Here is a 15,644-nt window from a genome sequence, read left to right as displayed (position 1 = left end):
AATACTAGAGATGTTTGCAGTCGAACAGTGTGTTACATAATTGTGTAATTATGCCTTATAAACACTGATTTTTGTTGTTTAGTCATGTCCGACTCTTCGTGACCCCCTGGACCAGAACACGCCAGGCACTCCTGTCTTCCACTGCCTCCCGCAGTTTGGTCAAACTCATGCTGGTAGCTTCGAGAACACTGTCCAACCATGTCGTCCTCTGTCGTCCCCTTCTCCTTGTGCCCTCCATCTTTCCCAACATCAGGGTCTTTTCCAGAGTCTTCCCTTCTCATGAGGTGGCCAAAGTATTGGAGCCTCAGCTGCCCTACTAAAACTGAATGTGATTCTGCAATTGCTTCCTTCTGTCTGCTGATGATGATGTTCCCCTGCCCCTGAATATTCATGGGCATTTCTCAATAAGTTAATAAAATAGGTCCTTTCTTCAACCAGCATTCAGAAGCCAAAACAGATAGCTATTTTAACAGAATTCTCTTGTTAAATTTTAACAAGTTGCAATTTGTAATATTTAAGGCATTGTGTCATTGTTGTTCTTGTGTATCGAGGCCCCATGACCACCCTGTTCCCTAAGGTGCAAATAACTAGACAACACACGGCATATTGGTTTTGGGGATCAAATAAGGCCACAATTTTATCAGTTACAAGTGTGAGGTTTGGCCATAGGCATTGTGGCAAGCAATGGCGCATGTCACGCCTGCCCGTCCCTGCAAGCCGGTCATTTGAACTTTCCCTGGGCACGGTGCCAAGTTGGTCAATTGGTCCTGCGCCCAGGGAAACGCCCACCAAACTCCTGCCGCCATTGACCCCTTTGGCAGCAGGAATAGGATCCGGCCTGCCATAGGCTGGTTTTCAACGGAGGCCCGGGACCCACCCACAAAGCTGCCTGCCCCAAAAGGGGGGGTAAATGTACTTTTTATTTAAATTCATTGGCCACCCTTGGATGAAACATCTTTTGCGGCTATGTGACTGGATGCAATTTTAAAGGAAGAAAAATGCCCACGATCACTTGCACACACATACACCCCAAGGATGTGCATTTAATTTTAGCAAACACAAAAATCATATTAGGAAAGGTGTACTACAAAGGCACAGAATCTGATCAGAGGGATCAGGTGACATAAAAGTTAATCCCACATGTCCAGTTGACTAATCAGTCAGCTTCGAGGCATGAAAAAGCCTTTTCACTGTGGCTATGTGGTATAAAGATTAGCCTTTTGAACTAGGGCCAGAGGGTGGAGATGGGTGGTATAGAGCATGCCTGTCCATTTGAGTGTAGAATCATAGAATTGTAGGGTTGGAAGGGCTCCTGAGGGTCATCTGGTCCAACCCTCTGCAACGCAGGAATCCTGGCCACAGTGGTCCCTGGGTGGGCTTGAACCACCAATCTCCTGGTTAACAGCGAAATACACTGACCCACTGAAGACACAATCTCTCTATACCTCACAACATACCAATGGTGCCATTTCCCACTGGCAGACCTTATCACACCCACAGGATCCATCATAATACACAACTTCTGTCTAACAGGAAGGGATGAGAAACATCCCCTATGTAATTACCTTTGAATTCTTCTGCCCTGTGTAAAAAATGGGTCAAAAGCCGGTCTCCTCCCAAGGCACCGGAAGTGAAACCTAACTGAGGATTTCCCTCCACCTGCCCAACTCCTTCCACCACCAAGATTCTGTGGGGATAATATTGGGTTGCCCTCCATATGATTTTTGTCTGACATTTCCCCACAAACAAAATGGTCACCAAGGATGATCACCTAAGCAATTGGCGTCCAGTTTGCCTCAGTTCTAACTGGCATCTGTTATTGGTTCAATATTATATAGTGGCACTATTACTTCCCTTGATCTAGATGCTATACTCCTGGGCTGCATCAATAGGAGTATAGCATCTAGATCAAGGGAAGTAATAGTGCCACTGTATTCTGCTCTGGTCAGACCTCACCTGGAGTACTTTGTCCAGTTCTGGGCACCACAGTTCAAGAAGGACACTGACAAACTGGAACGTCTCCAGAGGAGGGCAACCAAAATGGTCAAAGGCCTGGAAACGATGCCTTATGAGGAACGGCTAAGGGAGCTGGGCATGTTTAGCCTGGAGAAGAGGAGGTTAAGGGGTGATATGATAGCCATGTTCAAATATATAAAAGGATGTCACATAGAGGAGGGAGAAAGGTTGTTTTCTGCTGCTCCAGAGAAGCGGACACAGAGCAATGGATCCAAACTACAAGAAAGAAGATTCCACTTCCTGACAGTAAGAGCTGTTCGACAGTGGAATTTGCTGCCAAGGAGTGTCGTGGAGTCTCCTTCTTTGGAGGTCTTTAAGCAGAGGCTGGACAACCATATGTCAGGAGTGCTCTGATGGTGTTTCCTGCTTGGCAGGGGGTTGGAGTCGATGGCCCTTGTGGTCTCTTCCAACTCTATCATTCTATTATGTGTGTGTGTGTGTGTGTGTGTGTGTGTGTGTGTGTGTATAGCCTTCAGTGTCATCTGCACAATGAGGAATATATTGGGATATATATAGGCTAGGCCTAACATATTCCTCATTGTGCAGATGACACTGAAGGCAATGAAAATACCTACCCCTGCCTCCCACACAGATTCACCCACTGGAAGCTGGCATAGCAAATAAACGGAAATCCTCTTACCATATTTGTCTCCATCTTCTCCTTTGGCACTGATCCGTCTACCTAGAACTTGAATATGTTTCCCACTCGTTCTGCTGTACAGCTGATAGAGTCTGAGCTGCTTCCTGCTCACATCGTCTCGCGCTCGTGTTTGATTTTCCACGTGTATCCGAAAATCCACATTTTCTTCGGCGACAAACATCTATTTTTATTTTTATTTTAAAGAAGGGGGAAAGCAGACAGTAAACTAAGGCAATGTTGTTGATTCACAAATGCAAACAACACTTAAAAAGGTAAAAAATGTAAAGGACCCCTGGATGGTTAAGTCCAGTCAAAGGCGACTATGGGGTTGTGGCACTCATCTCGCTTTCAGGCCAAGGGAGCTGGTGTTTGTCCACAGACAGCTTTCCGGGTCATGTGGCCAGCAGGATTAAACCGCTTCTGGACTAATGGAACACCGTGATGGACGCAAGACCACACAGAAGCGCCGTTTACCTTCCCGCCACAGCAGTACCTATTTATCTACTTGCACTGGTGTGCTTTTGAACTACTAGGTTGGCAGGAGCTGGGACAGAGCAATGGGAGCTCCCCATTCACGCAGACTTGAACTGCTGACCTCATGATCAGCAAGCACAAGAGGCTCGGTGGTTTAGACCACAGCGCCACCCGCATCCACTTCCTGTAAGCAGAGTGGCCCTGTCATAGATGGATTGTCTACTTGCCAGCTCTTTGCCTTGCCTGCTGCTTCTCTGTCCGCATGCTGCTGCCCATTTTGGTGAGATGACCATGTCACTCATACTTCTGCTGACCACCTCACTAAGAGAAGAACATACAGGGCCCAACATCTGCTCCCAACTAAGCCCACCTCACTGAGAAAGAGATTGTGCTGACATGTACCTGCTTTTGGCAGCTTCCGCAAGAGAAATAAATATTCTGCCCACATGCTACTGCCTGCCTGAGTGGAAGAGGAATGAAGATGAATGAATGCCTCTCCCCACAGGAAGAGGCAGGGGCTGCCCACTGTGGCCCATGCTAGCCACCTGAGAGAGAAAAACTGGCCACTGTGATCTCATGTTGATGCTGCCTATTTCACAGACTGGCCACTGTGTTCTCACATGGATGTGTCCAACCAGAAGGAGAGACACAGGCCATTGTGATGACATGCTGATGCTGAAAGAGAGAGGAACTGGCCAATGTAACAGTCCACAACTGCTGTCCACCTGAATAACAAGGAGACACTGCCCGGCACGCCAACACATTGCTCACCCTGTTCATGAGAATTATGTCCTTTGCACCTTGGACCAGACTGGGGTTTCTTAACTTACTTTTACTCTCCTGTTCCTGCATATTAGGTTCCCTTACCAGAGGTCTATAATAACAAGGTAATGAATCAACCACATTTATTTGTACACAAAAGGTAGTTAAAGGTAAAAGGTAAAGGACCCCTGGACGGTCAAGTCCAGTCAAAGGCAACTATGGGGTTGCGGCGCTCATCTCACTTTCAGGCCGAGGGAGCCGGTGTTTGTCCACAGACAGTTTTCTGTGTCATGTGGCCAGTGGGACTAAACCGCTTCTGGTGCAATGGAACACCGTGACAGAAACCAGAGCGCACGGAAATGCCGTTTACCTTTTACCTTTACCAAAAAGGTAGCAACCCCAAGACAGAAGTCGCCACAAAGGATTCAAAGGCAATACAAGCATAGTTCTATACTATAGCAAAGTAAAATCACCCAACCTATCCCTTCATTGTGTTGGTTTAACAGAGTCATAGAGCATTATTTCAAGGACACTAACCAATTAGCAGTTTACACCTCCAGTAAGGGAACCTATTATCCCCCTATATTTCCTCCCCTGGCATCACGGCCCAATAGGCATTTTTAGGAGATAGCTGCCCTCTAACTCCTGCTGGCTGCTGGTGGGAGCAACTCTGCCTCATGAATGCAAGCACTGGAGATGAGAATCATCAATCAGACAGCTTGGTAAGGATTTCAGCAATTTGCTCAGAGAATAAAAAATAAAAAATAAAAATGCTACCTCTTGCACACATCCCTTTTACATGTAACAGGCAGGTGTAGCTTGATTGTCAATTTCGGTTTCTAGATTTCTGCACCAACTTGCAAACTTCATTTCTATAAGTCTATATGGAAATTCGTATGCATTTTTGCAAGGAATTCTGCAGATTATTTCCACTGATATGTGTATTTTTTTTCTGCACGCCAGTCCCTAATATATGCTTTTTGGATGCTTTTTTATTGGAGAACTGCATCACAAAATTTGAAGAATTGCGAATTTTGGAAAGATAGCTGTGTTCCTATTGATGTCCAAATCAGGTAAAGTGGCATTAAAACAGAATAAAATTCTCCCTTGTTTCTAGCTCTACCCCCTCCATTTAAAAATGAAATGAAATGAAACCACAGGGGCTTTAATCTCGACTCTAGAGCAAAGCATCAACATTGAAAGAGTGGCATCTTGACTCTTTCCCTTTTGTAGTTCTTCTACACACACACACACACACACACACACAACCCCCACAGCTTCCCGCCTTCCTCACACCCTCTAACAACAAAGTAACAGTCTGTTGGTATTTGTAGTTTGGCTCCTGAATATATAAATTTCTTCTGTAGGAATATACAGCCACCAAGTCCCCTTAAACACAAAGTCGCACAATCTAAATGGTTGCCTGAATGTTCAGATACCATAACTTATTAAAGAACTGGTGGCACTGCACCAAATGCCACAGCAGAAACATGCATTTTAAACACTGGATATTTCCTTCATACTTCAGTAGAGCTGTTTCCCCTCCTTGAAGTTCAATCCATAGCCACTCAACCCAGTCGCAGAGTTCAGAGCAATAGATGCTCTGAAATGCATTTAACGCAGCCCATTGTTATGCACATGAGAAAATGTGCGGTTGAGGCACGGTGGCTTTTAGTGGATGGTTCTCAATTTATTTCAGAAGTCTCAAGCACATTTAAACGACAACAACTCCAGCACAGTCTTTGAGGGTAGGTCAGGTGCAAGTTGCTGGAAAACAGGCTAGTACAATGACTCAGATTGACAATATAGGGTGTGTGTGTACACACGCAAAACACCAAACCATCTATCTCACATGAAAAAAGAATACTGTTAATGGTGTGTGAATGCTACCCTTCCCACCTCACAAGGCATCTCAACAATTTAAAATTATGCCCTCTGAAAGTCTTGTAGTTGTTTCACTTAAAAAGGGATACTTGAAATTTACCTCGAGTTTCTCTTCTGGTGAAATTTAGCAGCTCCCTAGAGGCGTGCAGTATACCCTTTGATGATTTTATTTTTAAGCTTTCCTCAACATTCCCGCAAATTTCAGCTGAGCAGGGCATTCATTTTATATTCATGTCAAATGTCATCAAGGCCCAATTTGGTGCTAACCAAGAAATGCAGAAAAGGTCCCTGAGAGATGTCACTCATATTCTTTCTTTAAAATGTTTTTTGTTTAATGAATTTATGCACTGCCCTTTAACAGACATTTCCTAACTCATTTCTCTTAATTTCCCTGAGAAATCCTTCATTTGTTTGGCCGAAGCATATTCATCGTTAAGTTTCACTTTACACAAAATTTAGTGGCAAATTAAACTGTTGGTGGAAATATCACCTTGCAGTGTTGGGCGGCTCCCAGCAGAATATTAAAAACATCAAACATTAAAAACTTCCCTAAACAGGGTTGCTTTCAGGTGTCTTCTAAAAGTCGGATAGTTGTTTATCTCCTTGACATCTGATGGGAGGGTGTTCCACAGGGCGGGCACCACTACCAAGAAGGCCCTCTGCCTAATGTTGAAATGGCGTCTGCTGTCTGAATACGACTTTTGGATTAATGTGAAAATCCACACAGGACTATAACAACGTTCGTTTCAACTTGCTTGTGGAGACTTTCAGAGGTTATAACGAAAGAAAGAAAATACGATAACAAGAAAATTGAAAGATGATTTGTAAAGGAAAACAACAAAGAGATGAATGGACAGACCTGTGAACATCAAAGCAGCAGAAATAAGAGATGATTGGACCCTTTCTGAGCTCAAAGCATGGGTACCCCCAACAAAAATTAAAAATTCGGTTTTGTAATTTGGAATTAATGTGATTTGATTGGTTTGTTAATGAAAATTATTTTTTAAAAAAAGAAGAAGAAGAAGGCCCTCTGCCTGGTTCCCTGTAACCTCACTTGTCGCAGTGAGGGAACCACCAGAAGGCCCTCGGAGCTGGACCTCAGTGTCCGGGCAGAACAATGGAGGTGGAGACGCTCCTTCAGGTATACTGGACTGAGGCTGTTTAGGGCTTTGAAGGTCAGCACCAACAGTTTGAATTGTGCTCGGAAACGTACTGGGCGCCAATGAAGGATGCCAAAAGCAGCTTCCAATCTGGTCTCAGCAGTTTCAAAACACTACTGACTTCTGTGGCTCCAGGGCGGTAGTTCTTAAATGGGGGTCTACGAATGACCAGTGATCCCTATTCTATTCTCCGGGGAGAAGCAACAAAGAAAATAAAAGTTGAAAATATTGAACTACAGTTTTCTTTGAAATGTCAACTACGTGCTGAGGAAGCAGCTGTTGGAAGAAGAAGAAGAAGAAGAAGAAGAAGAAGAAGAAGAAGAAGAAGAAGAAGAAGAAGAAGAAGAAGAAGAAACCCCTGCTGTGTACATATATGTTTCCTCTTGTGCTTGCATATGCCTTGGTTGGATTGAGTCATCTATATGTGGCCATAGGTGAGAATATGAATATGTGTACTACTACAGTGGTACCTCAGGTTACATACGCTTCAGGTTACAGACTTTGCTAGCCCAGAAATAGTGTTTCAGGATAAGAACTTTGCTTCAGGTTGAGAACAGAAATCGTGCTCCAGCAGTGCGGCAGCAGCAGGAGGCCCCATTAGCTAAAGTGGTGCTTCAGGTTAAGAACAGTTTCAGGTTAAGTATGGACCTCCGGATCAAATTAAGTACTTAACCCAAGGTACCACTGTACAGGAGAAGAGCCCTCAAATAGGAAAACAAAACAACTGGCAAACAGACCTTCCCCCTATAGCAAATCTCTGTCTTCTTGCTTTCTATATAATCGTCTTCCTTTTTGTAGAAGGAGTTAAAGGTAAAGGTAAAGGGACCCCTGACCATTAGGTCCAGTCGGGACCGACTCTGGGGTTGCGGTGCTCATCTCGCTTTATTGGCCAAGGGAGCTGGCGTACAGCTTCCGGGTCATGTGGCCAGCATGACTAAGCCGCTTCTGGCGACCCAGAGCAGCACACGGAAACGCCATTTACCTTCCCGCTGGAGCGGTACCTATTTATCTACTTGCACTCTGACGTGCTTTCGAACTGCTTGGTTAGCAGGAGCAGGGACTGAAAAATGGGAGCTCACTCCGTCGCGGGGATTCGAACCGCCAACCTTCTGATCGGCAAGTCCTAGGCTCTGTGGTTTAACCCACAGTGCCACCCGTGTCCCATAGAAGGAGTTACCAAGCAACTAATGCTTTTTCTCTTTCCCAGCTCTTTCTTTGCCTATATTTTATTTACATAACCCAAGTTACATCAAAATTTGTGATTATTGTTATTTCATTTTTGCTATTCTCCTTGAGTCTTGAATGAAAGGGAGAAAATGAATGGCTTAAAAATCAATAATAAAAATATAAGATTAATTAGGTCCCCTGCAGGACATGTGGATTATCTTACTTTAGCAAAACAATTGTAAACAGGAGCATAGTATACACAGCATTTCTGAAGTCCCTGTGCTTTGAAAGGACATTCATTTGCAAAAATTAAATATTCCTCCATTTAGGGCCCTTATTGATTTCAAAAAGTAAACAAATGCAAGTCTCTTTGATAGATTGAAAATACCTTTTTAAAAGAACCTTTCAGCCAGTGAACCAACCTCACAGTAATTATTTCCTTCATGACCTTCCAAACATATAAAATTATCTCGGCAAGATCAACAAGAAATATCTAAGATGTCGCTTTTCCAGGTCTGGAAAGAAGGCTAATCACTATTTTGTTTCTATGGTTTTGGCAAACTTCCACTTTGCCAATTAGAAAATTTGCAAGGCCACCCCCAGAGTGGTGTTTTTTTAGGCGTGTGTTGAAATGTAACACCCCATTATTTGCTGCCATTTCCTCTCCCAGCCTTGACTGCAAGACCCAAGCCGTTAGGTTGAGGCTACTGCATGGAGGATGACCAGGAAATACATGCCCCCTTCAGAATTACAGCAGTACCCCCTCTCCCCCCAAAAAGGGCTTATAAAAGGATACAAACTGTGTGTAACTGATTACCCAAGCTATCGATGAATGCCAATATACCCAGCCCCGTTTTGACACCACAGCCTGTAAGAATTTATTTCTTAACTATAATAGAACCAGCGGCAACTAACTAATAGAACTTCTGCAATTAACATAATCAGCAACACTTTTGAATTATAGAATTGTAGAGTTGGAAGAAGAAGAAAAAGAAGAAGAGGAGGAGGAGGAGGAGGAGTTTGGACTTGATACCCCTCCTTCATGGATCACTGTCTTGTCGTGATGAAGGGGCCTGAATAACTCAGAGAAGCTATGAGCTATGCTGTGCAGGGCCACCCAAGATGGACAGGTCATAGTGGAGAGTTTTGACCAAACGTGATCCACCTGGAGTAGGAACCGGCAAGCCACTCCAGTATCCCTGCTCCATGGACAAAGACAACAGGCATATAAAAGTTATGACACTGGAAGATGAGCCCCTCAGGTCGGAAGGCATCCAACATGCTACTGAGGAAGAGCGGAGGACAAGTACAAGTAGATTCAGAGCTGATGAAGTGGCTGGGCCAAGGCTGAAAGGTCGCTCAGTTGCGGATATGCCTGTAAGCGAAAGGAAAGTCCAATGCTGTAAAGAAACATATTGCATAGGAACCTGGAATGTAAAACCATGAACCTTGGTAAGCTGGATGTGGTCAAAAATGAGATGGCAAGAATAAATATTGACATCCTGGGCATCAGTGAACTAAAATGGACGGGGACGGGCGAATTCAGTTCGGATGACCATATCTACTACTGCAGGCAAGCATCCTGTAAAAGAAATGGAGTGGCCCTCATAGTCAACAAAAGAGTGGCAAAAGCTGTACTGGGATGCAGACTCAAAAATGATAGAATGATCTCGATACGAATCCAAGGCAGACCTTTTAACATCACAGTAATCCAAGTTTATGCACCAACTACCAGTGCTGAAGAAAATGAAATTGACTAATTCTATAAAGACTTGCAACACCTTCTAGAAGTGACACCAAAGAAGGATGTTCTTCTCATTATAGGTGATTGGAATGCTAAAGTAGGGAGTCAAGAGATAAAAGGAACAACTGGAAAGTTTGGCCTTGGAGTTTAAAACGAAGCAGAGCAAAGGCTAATAGAGTTCTGTCGAGAGAACAAGCTGGTCATCACAAACACTCTTTTCCAACAACACATGAGACGACTCTACACACGACTAAATGACTAAAAAACAACAATCCCACATTTCACTCCCCTTAAGGAGTCTCAAAGCGACTAACAATCTCCTTTCCCTTCCTCCTCCACAACAAACACTCTGTGAGGTGGGTGAGGCTGAGAGACTTCGGAGAAGTGTGACTACCCATGGTCACCCAGCAGCTTCATGTGGAGGAGCGGAGATGCGAACCCGGTTCACCAGATTACAAGTCTACCACTCTTAACCACTACACCACACTGTCTGGAAGGGACACCAAGAGTCATCTAGAACAAACCCTTGCAATGCAGGCAATCTCAGCTAGATCATCCATGATAGATGGTCCTCCAGCCTCTGCTTCTGAAGCTACAAGGCCTCTCCGCTGACAATGGAAATCACACTTGTATCCAGTTTCCTAATGGCTGCATTTCTGATACTGGAATCTATGCATACCGTATTTTTTCGTGTATATCCCCCCCCCCATGTATAAGACAACCGCTATTTGGGGGGAGTCCAGTTTAAGAAAATGGGGGAAGATGGCCCAGAGTTGTTCAACTTTGGGGGGGGGATGCATAACATCACTCACCCGACTTACAAACGCTGCCAATCGCATGCAACACTGAAACTGCCCCAAGCTTGTACCCTCTCGCAACTAGCAGCCGGCAACTGCAAGAACAATTGTCGCAGTGGCAGCCAATCCAAAGCAGCCCTTGCCACAGTCACCACTCACCCACCCAATCGCCGCTGGCAAGCTCCTGCCCGTCCCCCAACCAATCGCCCGTCCCCCCTCTGCACTATCCGTGTATAAGACGACCCCTGATTTTGAGCATGATTTTATAGTAAAAAAATCTCATCTTAGACATCTTGCGGAAGATGCACTTATCTTCAGGCTTTAGAAGGGCATGGTCCTTTTCTGCTGGAACTTTAAAAGACATGTTCCTCTGTCTTAAGGTCAACAGTTATGTTGAGGATAGCTCAGTTGGGTAGAGTGTGGTGCTGATAACACCAAGGTTGCAGGTTCAATCCCCGTATGAGTCAGCTGCATCTTCCTGCCTTGCAGGGAGTTAGACTAGATGATCCTCAGGGTCCCTTCCAACTCTAGTATTCTACAATTCTACCTTCAGCAAGGTAAAAAGGCAAAGGGAAAGGACCCCTGGACTGTTAAGTCCAGTCAAAGGCGACTATGGAGTTGCGGCGCTCATCTCGCTTTCAGGCCGAGGGAGCCAGTGTTTGTCCACAGACAGCTTTCCGGGTCACATGGTCAGCATGACTAAACCACTACTGGTGCATGGAGGACCGTGAGAAGTGCCAGAGTGCACAGAAACAGCATTTACCTTCCCGCCGCAGTGGTACCTATTTATCTACTTGCACTGGTGTGCTTTCAAATGGCTAGGTTGGCAGGAGCAGGGACCGAACAACAGGAGCTCACCCCGTCGCGGGGATCCAAACCACCGACCTTCTAATCGGCAAGTCCTAGGCTCTGTGGTTTAACCCACAGCACCACCTGCTTCCCAATAATAATAATAATAATAATAATAATTTATTATTTGTACCCCGACCATCTGGCTGGGTTTCCCCAGCCACTCTGGGTGGCTTCCATAGAAACCAAAAATACAGGAAAATTATATATTTTTATATATATATATATATATATATATATATATATATATATATATATATATAATATAATATAATATTATTATAATCAGTCATACCAAGAGGCTAAAAACCAGTTTCTATCCGTGAGCTGTTAGGCTGCTGAACGGAAAATAATATAGTGCAACTGACTTGCGGGGTTGGTGTGTTGTGCGACAAGCACACAGAGTGCAATGAGACTGAGTGTTTGTGGGTGGGGGAGGAAGGCTCAGTTAATTTCATTGTACACAGGTTGTACATTGACAATAAATATATTATTATTATTATTATTATTACTCAGCTAGTTAGTCCAGTGGTCAGACTCCATAAAAAGCGGATTGAAATGTTCCATATTTTCATCATTGTGGACTGTAAAATTTCCCCAGTGAATGTTGATGACAGGGGTCTAATGTGCATTGAATGAGCATCCAGCCTTCTGGGGACTCTCCTGACAAGGACACTGGGGATATTGGAAAGAGTGTTACTGTTTGCATGGCATACTATAAGCAGGCTCCGTTTTCCAGAGTCCCTAATGAGTCTTCTATGGTAAAATGCCGTCCCCTCAAAGACGGTTTAGGACTCTGATACGCAGTGTCATTCCACTTCGAGATCTCTCATCGCTGTTGATGGCTTTCTGAATCTATTCGGAGCCAATTTGGAATCTAATTTGAGTCTCTCCTGCTACATAATTGATTGGAGTGCTTTTGGATAAGTGAAATTCAATGATGTTCCCTTGAAAAGTCTTTGTTAATGCAGCCTAAGTAAAAAGCACTTAGGGGATGAAGCTGAAATTGAACAGGAAGGAAAGGTTGACGATTGGGTCAAACTTCCCTCCAGCTGCCAGAATTCGGAAATATGAGATGGGACAGAAGCAGAGAGGGCACTCTGGAGTACAGAGAAGGTGATAGACCTCAGTAAGAACTGAACAACGCTCAAAAGAGTGATGTCATTCCAGCACTCGCTGAACTTTATCACATTGGACCAAGAGCATATTTTGAAATGCCAAAAACTTAAGTAACACTAGGAATTTATTAAATCTTCTGTTCCCCAGCCATTAATAATAATTTTCTGGATATTAGAAGGAAAGCTCTCATGTCCCTAGATGTCAGTGACAGCATATTGTCTTCAGTTTTCTCTCTCTTCTTTTTATTTTACAAACGTTTTTATAAAAAAAATGCTTTCTCTAAAACCATGGGCCCGCTAAGATACACTGGACTGAATCATGCTTAAAGGTAAAGGTAAAGGGACCCCTGACCATTAGGTCCAGTCGTGGCCAACTCTGGGGTTGCAGTGCTCATCTCGCTTTATTGGCCGAGGGAGCTGGCATACAGCTTCCGGGTCATGTGGCCAGCATGACTAAGCCGCTTCTGGCGAACCAGAGCAGCACACAGAAACGCTGTTTACCTTCCCGCCAGAGCAGTACCTATTTATCTACTTGCACTTTGATGTGCTTTCGAACTGCTAGGTTGGCAGGAGCAGGGACCGAGCAACGGGAGCTCACCCCGTCGCAGGGATTTGAACCGCTGATCAGCAGGTCCTAGGCTCTGTGGTTTAACCCACAGCGTCACCCACGTCCTGAATCATGCTTAGTTTCCACTAAAATGAATTATACTGATCTTGTCAAGATGTAACTTTTCATAATGTTTTCAATGAAACCTAGAACATGTTGGTTAGGGTGTGGTGTTGATAATGCTAAGGTTGCAGGTTTGACACCGTATGGGACAGCTGCATATTCATGCATTGCAGGGGGTTGGACTAGATGATCCTCAGGGTCCCTTCTGACTCTACAATTCCATGATGTCATGAAGAAGAGTCCTGCTGCCAGTGGCCCATCTAGTCCCCAATTCTGTTCTCACAGTTACCAACTAGATGCCTCTGGGATGCCCAAAAGCAGAACCTCCCAGTACGTTTCTGAGCACAATTCAAAGTGTTGGTGCTGACCTTTAAAGCCCTAAATGACCTCGGTCCAGTATACCTGAAGGAGCGTCTCCACCCCCATCATTCAGCCCAGACACTGAGGTCCAGCTCTGAAAGGCCTTCTGGCAGTTCCCTCACTGCGAGAAGCCAAGTTACAGGGAACCAGACAGGGGGCCTTCTCAGTTGTGGCACCCGCCTGTGGAATGCCCTCCCACTTTTAGAAGACACCTGAAGGCAGCCCTGTTTAGAGAAGCTTTTAATGTTTAATAGACTATATTTTAATATTCTGTTGAAAGCCACCCACAGTGGCTAGGGAAACCCAGCCAGATGGGCAGGGTATAAATATTATTATTATTATTATTATTATTATTATTATTATTACTATACCTGATTGCAACAGCACTCTCCTCCTGCAGTTTCCAACAACTGATAGATGAAATCTTTCCAGATGAATTCTTTACTGAGCATTGACTTCACTCTGACTTGCTTGCAGGGATGCTGGATGACATGACAAAGCAAGTATCATCCCACACTTTCCAACGCCTTTTCCTATCACTTTCCTTACTGCAAAAAGTCTGATTGTTTGAGGAAGTGAGTTTGTTGTTCAAGACCTCCCTATCAACCATAATTGTACAATCCGATTTTGCTGGTATGTGATTAAAGGTAAAGGTAAAGTGACCCCTGACCATTAGGTCCAGTCGTGGCCAACTCTGGGGTTGCAGCGCTCATCTCATGTGGCCAGCATGACTAAGCCACTTCTGGCGAACCAGAGCAGTGCATGGAAACGCCATTTACCTTCCCACCGGAGCGGTACCTATTTATCTACTTGCACTTTGAGGTGCTTTCGAACTGCTAGGTTGGAAGGAGCAGGGACCGAGCAACAGGAGGTCACCCCGTCACGAGGATTCAAACCACCGATCTTCTGATCAGCAAGTCCTAGGCTCTGTGGTTTAACCCACAGCGCCACCCACGTCCCACCCAAATTAAATCCCACCCAAAAACAGGGACATTCTGGAAGCACCCTTAGTGGCAATGGGAATTTAATAGGGATCAAATCCATGGTTACTCTTTTAAGTGGCTCCCTACAGATATTCCCTTGATCCAGGATAAGAAATTAACTCAGCAGTGGAACGCCAAGTCAACCATGAGAAGATTGCAATGCTGTGTAAAACTCAACGCTCCCAGCTTCCTGCAACCCACATTTGTCTTTTGAGGTAGTTTCGCCAAATTGTGCTGAATGTTTGGAGCAACTGGGGTGGCCATATTATGGACAGGTCCAAAGGACCAGTCAACTGAGCAAAAGGGAGTGTTGCTCTGCAGCCCTGTTTGCAGCCCCTGAGAATGACAGCCTTCAGAAGGTCAAGGATTCCCACAAGCTGCTTTTCAGAGGCTTGCAGGGTTTCCGACAGGAGACGGAGTTTAGCAAGCCTTTCACTTCATGTAGAGGATCTTTGGATTCCAAACAATTGATTCTGGAAACCATTTTTGTTTCAAATGTAGTAATTGTATCCAGAAATTTGAGACCATCAGATTCTTGACAGAATTGGAAGGACAACAATTATTGACTCTGGCTCTTTCCTTTTTAGGTCTGGGGAACCTCAGGCCCAGAGTACAAATACCTCCAAGTTTCCCCCTTCATTCCACCCTCAAATGCTTTCGCTTGGCTAGGAATGCGCTTTTGAATATATGGCCATGGCACTGTCGCCACCTGTTTACATGGTAAGAATGATGTACCGTATTTTTCACTCCATAAGACATACTTTTTTCTTCCTAAAAAGTAAGGGGAAATGTCTGTGCATCTTATGGAGTGAATGCATCCTCACTGGAGCCAAATTGCCCAGGGGCAAAAAGCAGATCATGCTTTTTTTTTTTTAAGAGGGAAGTGAGTGTTAAAACAAAGCCGCTGATCATTTGCTGATTGGGGAGAGAGATAAGGGATGCTAGAGATAAAGGAGGCTGCCTGGGAGTGGGGAGGTAAAGACAGCAAACTTGCAAAGGGGGGAAACAGGAAGACTAAAG

At 44.6% G+C, this 15,644-nt stretch overlaps 1 protein-coding gene and 1 long non-coding RNA gene across 8 annotated transcripts in view; one reads left to right on the top strand and one right to left on the bottom strand.

Moving 5' to 3' along the window:
* FGF18 (fibroblast growth factor 18) overlaps window positions 1-15,644 on the bottom strand; it is a 137,738-nt gene that overhangs the window by 63,621 nt on the left and 58,473 nt on the right. For 4 of the 7 annotated variants that reach the window (XM_083730821.1, XM_083730825.1, XM_083730823.1 and 1 more), the window contains one exon: window positions 2,657-2,837. In XM_083730821.1, coding sequence (XP_083586947.1) covers window positions 2,657-2,837 — 181 coding nt within the window. Of the gene's footprint in view, window positions 1-2,656; window positions 2,838-3,353; window positions 3,644-15,644 lie in introns of those variants that run through there. The other 3 variants (XM_083730826.1, XM_083730822.1, XM_083730824.1) reach the window with 3 other exon arrangements.
* On the top strand, window positions 3,780-15,260 carry LOC310840824. The gene is made up of 3 exons (XR_014562177.1): window positions 3,780-4,017; window positions 4,894-4,965; window positions 15,212-15,260. It is a non-coding gene; the product is annotated as an uncharacterized lncRNA (long non-coding RNA).

The sequence above is a fragment of the Podarcis gaigeae genome (genome assembly GCF_964106915.1).
Source record: "Podarcis gaigeae genome assembly, chromosome: 3".
Classification (NCBI taxonomy): domain Eukaryota; kingdom Metazoa; phylum Chordata; class Lepidosauria; order Squamata; family Lacertidae; genus Podarcis; species Podarcis gaigeae.
This window is presented reverse-complemented; position numbering and strand designations above follow the sequence as displayed.